Genomic DNA, 5,000 nt, shown 5'->3' with positions numbered 1-5,000 from the left:
TTCCTCCCCCTCCCCATCCCTCCATTTCTCTCTCTCTCTCCTCTATGTTTTCACTATCTCCCTCTCGAGATCTCGAGAGAGATAAAGAACCACAATCACTTGTCCTCACTTGGACCTACAGGCCTGCGTACATGCGTATGGCTGGGTGCGCCAGCTAGCACAGGGCCCGAGTTTCTGGTCTCTGGGGATAGTTATTGGAGGGGAGGGCAGCGCATACATCACATGGTGACAGTTCATTTATGTCGAGCGAAGGTGTAAATGCAGCAGAAGGCCAACCCTGTACGCCAAGTCCATTTTTATCATCTGTTTGTCGTAGTCTATTTGAAGACATCAGCTGTTGGGTGAGACACTTGAAACAGAGCAGACTATCTCTGTGTTGTCTCTCTGACTGCACTGTGGGTGCAATACGCCATGTTATGAGCATAGAATACACACATCTATTCACAAAATCAACTAAAATGTGGTAAAGCTATTGTGAACTACACAAATACCGTCTATTCTTATGCTTAAGCTTTTTCGCTTGTACTAGCTGCTTTGGAGTAGATCCAGCCTTTGACTACTGCGTTAAAAGTGAAAAAGAGAAAAAAAACTGTTGCTCTACTTAGGCACTTTTACCTGGGCTACACACACACACAAACACACACACACACACACACACACACACACACACACACACACACACACACTCAGACACTCACACAGAAATTTAGCAAATAGGCAAAACAAACAGCAGCAGAGGCCATCCATGTCTCTTCTTTCAACAGCAGCATGATGAGTGGGCTAAAGTGCTGCTTAGGCAGAACCGGCTCCTGCATGGGGGGCCCTCGCTGGTCAGAGGGGCCCCCTGTTTGGAGACGTGTGTTTAGGACAACAGCGGCGCGTTAGCCTGACACTGTTTGACATCTCTGTCCTTGGGGCCACTTTTTGTGAGGGACACAATGGCCTACAGACCGGTCAGTCAGCAGGTGGGCCCTGGGGTCTGCTGAGCAGGGCCCGGTAGAGAGAGATTCCATTGAGCGCGTGCAGCACTGCGTGGGTGGGTGTAGGAGGGTGGTGGGGCGGGGTGGGAGTCCGTGGTGCGGGTGCGCGGGGGGGGGGATGGGAGTGCAGCCTTAACGGCCCCTATAGCTATCATGGATGATGGAAGAATGGCAGCCGCATCAGGTAGTCACACGCTCTCTCTCTCTCACATGAAAGACAGAGAGAGAGAGAGAAAGTGAAAGGACAGAGAGAGAGAGAGAGATTGAGAGAAATGCAGGATACGGGCAGAGAGAAAAAAAGGGGAATGAAAAACACGAGGAAGAGAAAGAGAAAATGGAATAAGAAATAGGGGTGGTAAATAAAGATACAATATAGCAGGCAGAGAGAGTGAGAGAAAGAGAGAGAGAGAGAGAGAGAGAAAGAGAGAGAGAGAGAGAGAGAGAGAGTAAGTAAGTAAAGTAAAAAACAGATCCTGTGAATGGACTCTGGGGAGGTAATGAAGAGATGAGCCCCTTTTGTATGACTGTCCTTAATAGGTCATTAGAGGAGAATGGCCAGCCTGTTTGGGGAACGAAAGCCACCGAGAGACAGAGAGGGAGAGAAGGAAAGATGGAACGAGGGAAGGAGGAAGTGAAAGAAACAGGGAGGGAGAGAAGGAGAGACAGAAGGAGGGAAGGAGGGAGTGAGAAGCCCGTCCAGGCCTCTCGTCACCTCTCTTCTCCTCCTCATGGAGGAGTGTGAGCAGCAGCACTCGGTCTGCCTGCCTGTGGATTACGTAACTTCTCATTAAATACAGAGCTTTTCAGGCCACAACAGTGCACTCAAGCTGTTGAAAGCAAATAACCATTTTGTCAAACTAAATCTGAGGGGTTTGGGAGGTGCACGACACATGCACGTGTTTGGGGACTGTCTACGGGCACGTGTACTCAGACTGGAAGGGTAGGGCTCCTTATGTTTGTTTACCAATCACTGTCGTTGCTAATGCCAGAAGAGAATCGCTTGAAGACAGGTATCGCTTTCAACATGGCAGCTGTCCAACCACTTGTCTGAACTCCTTAGCTTTGTTTGAAACACATTACACCACTTGTATTTACACTTTTTGGTGTTTTGAAATAGAAAAAAAAACAACATTATCTTCCAGATCTGTCTGATTTAATCAGATGTTAGCATATGTTTTTCTTACTCAGGTGGACAGTTTGGTCTGATTACTTCTGTGATAGTCCTTTATGTTAACATTAGCCTCATGGCCGATGCTAGGGGTTTTGTCTACCATATCCTCAGGCATGATCCCCCATACAACTCATATTTCAGACATAAAAACAAAGACTTTATCCCAACTTTCTAAATCACCTTTCAAACTTTCAGACCTTGGTCTCAGAAACTGGCCAGCTTGGAAAAGTCAATGTTAGTGCATGTGGTAACAGTAACAGTGAACTCCACAAAGAGTGGGAGAGAAGAGAGAGAGAAAGAGTGGGAGAGAAGAGAGAGAGAAAGAGAGGGAGAGGGAGAGAAAAAGAAAGGGAAAGAAGTTGAGGAGTAGCTCTGAAATGATCAAAGAAAGAGATATTCACATTGGATTCCAATGAACTTCCTCATGAACACGATGAGCAGAATAACACTGAAAGAGGATCAACTTCCAGTGCGGAAAGGACCGTTGGCAATGACAGACATAAAAACAATCCGTACAAATGGATTTAAGTGCCTACAGGAACCCCGGGTGCAATTCCAACACGCGGCCTTTTTGCCGATAATACTCCAGCGCTATTTCCCACTCATTTCCTGTCAATGACTACTGTCCTAGCTCATTTAAAGGCAAACCCCCCCCCCCTCCCCCCCAAATGCTAAATAAAAAACATGGTTAATCCGCCGCCCATCCCCCACCCTGAGTCCTGCGCCCTACACGTACCACCAGCTCGGAGAACATGGCGTCCAGCTCGTCCGCAGGAGGCATGGGCAGCGCGGGCTCCATGGTCTGCAGGGTAAAGCTGCTGTCATGGCGCAGGCGGTAGGTGATCTCCGGGTGGCTGCTGCTCTTGAAGCAGCAGAAGATGAAGGAGAGGCCGCGCGCCGGACGCTTGCGCGGCGCCATGGCGACGACGACGGCGGCGGCGACGGCGATGGGGGTCGGCTCACGTCTTGCCCCGGCCTTCTGTTAACTCAGCTGGCTTTGTCTAGGATCCCCTGAGAAGAGATAAGAAAAAAAAAAAACAATAGAAGAGATTAGTAGAAGTCCACTGCATTGAAAACACATGAATCCTTCTGACAGCAAAGCTCACCAACATGGTTACACATCGTCATGCAATCAACACTAAAAGACATCACTGAAAAAATAACTGGGACAAAGTAGCTGTTTCAAGTGATGACACAAGCCTTTTGTCAGCCCAGCACGAGTCCACAGAGGTCAGTCAAATCCACCCAGTCTGGTCCCTACTGGGCACTAATCAGTGTCCATGTCAATACGCACATCCTGTATTGGTCAGTCACATGTTACACACACACTGGCTGCAAGAGAGGAGATCATATAGCTACACCAGGATGTTCTCGTGACATGTGGGCTACACATAATCAGCCTCTAGCACTCAATATTTTATACGCTCCACTACAAAGCTATCTGAGTGTCTAGGTATCTTTTTCACGTCACGTCCCATAGATGATGAAAGACAAACAAAGATGAATAGTTGGTAAACACAAACAGCAGGGTTATCAGGCCACTACAGGTCCAGGGTCAGTTCCAACAGTGCCACATAGGAACTGAGAATCAATACGGGAGAAGAGAGCATCTGTCTAAAACTGCCAGACGTCTATTCTGCTCTGCCTACTTTTGCTTTGGGACTAAAGGCTGAAAGGTTTCACCACAGAGAGATGAAAGACCTGACACAGATACCTCAGCACTTAGTCGCTCCACGCAAACACCCCCCCAACCCCCACCCCTCCACTCTTTCCATCTCTCTCTACCCCCTGTCCCTTTGTAGGAAAGTTATCAGGGGCCCCTGAGGTGTCTTTTAAGACCACTTATCGCCCATGTGAATGACCTCTACTGCCCCACAGCTGATGCATACATTGAAAAAGGGCGTCAAGGACGGCGTGGTGGTTCCAGTATGTCGGGTCAATTCGAGGACAGACGTGTCAACGGGAACGAATCTCACACCAGAGGTGTCCACTAATACAAACTGTTCTGATGATTAAGACCTACAAAGGAGCTCGCCGATGAGTGTGACTCGGTGAGCGACTCATCATTTTAAAAAGAATACCTGCCGGTGTCACCATCATGGCCTTCACTATTCACTTGCACATGAAAGTGATTTATCATCTGATATATCACTGACTCACATGCACGCATGCAGAGTTTCAAACTTCTTTAGACTTCAGCACAAAAGAAAAAAAAAAAAGAAACTTCACAGACCTCAGTCAGGCCTACTGCTGCTCCCCTACCTAGAAACAAAACCCACAAGCCCACCATAATAATAGAAGCCCGGGGTACAAGCCTCTCTTTGTCCCGGGGAGCCGGCAGGTGATTTGTATCTATTACCTTAAGCAGCCACCCATGGGAGGTGTAATGTGTCTCCATGTGTGGGGCAGAGTTAGCATGTAGCATGACCATCATAACAATGGGAGGCTGTGGGAGGCTAGCTAGCACGCTGCTGGAGGCCAAAAACGGGGGGGGGGCGTTTGAATCGCAGAGGCTATAATGTGATATAGGGCACGGCTGGAGTGGTGGAGAGCGTCTTAATAAAAGCTGATCTGTTTGCGGCCTGATGGGAAATGACTCCATTTGAAACGCATTACGCACGGGTGGTTTGGCATGTGGAGGAGGACGGAGGTGAAATTCGGCAGCTTTTGGCCGGAGGTGGGCCGGAGGTGGGCTCGGGGGAGTGAGGAGTGGGGAGACGACGATGGCTGTGTGTGTGTGTGTGTGTGTTATGCATAGGATCAAACGGCACTGCCATGCTGAAAGGTCAGCTCTGGCATTCAGTTCAGAGCCAGCTGTGGGCACTCCCTACTTTCCACTGAAGCGCACA

The 5,000-nt window shown here is 48.8% G+C and overlaps 1 protein-coding gene across 5 annotated transcripts in view; it reads right to left on the bottom strand.

Moving 5' to 3' along the window:
• daam1a (dishevelled associated activator of morphogenesis 1a) overlaps positions 1-5,000 on the bottom strand; it is a 69,194-nt gene that overhangs the window by 33,359 nt on the left and 30,835 nt on the right. For all 5 annotated transcript variants that reach the window (XM_076300510.1, XM_076300511.1, XM_076300512.1 and 2 more), the window contains exon 2: positions 2,888-3,162. In XM_076300510.1, coding sequence (XP_076156625.1) covers positions 2,888-3,070 — 183 coding nt within the window. In that variant the 5' untranslated portion in view covers positions 3,071-3,162. The remainder of the gene's footprint in view (positions 1-2,887; positions 3,163-5,000) is intronic.

Source organism: Alosa pseudoharengus, unplaced genomic scaffold, assembly GCF_046254945.1.
Source record: "Alosa pseudoharengus isolate Yale_2024_CS ecotype anadromous, Long Island Sound unplaced genomic scaffold, YU_APseudo_1.1 YU_APseudo_1.1_scf_22, whole genome shotgun sequence".
NCBI lineage: Eukaryota > Metazoa > Chordata > Actinopteri > Clupeiformes > Clupeidae > Alosa > Alosa pseudoharengus.
Note: the sequence above shows the minus strand (reverse complement) of the source record. Positions and strands in the feature narration are given on the sequence as shown.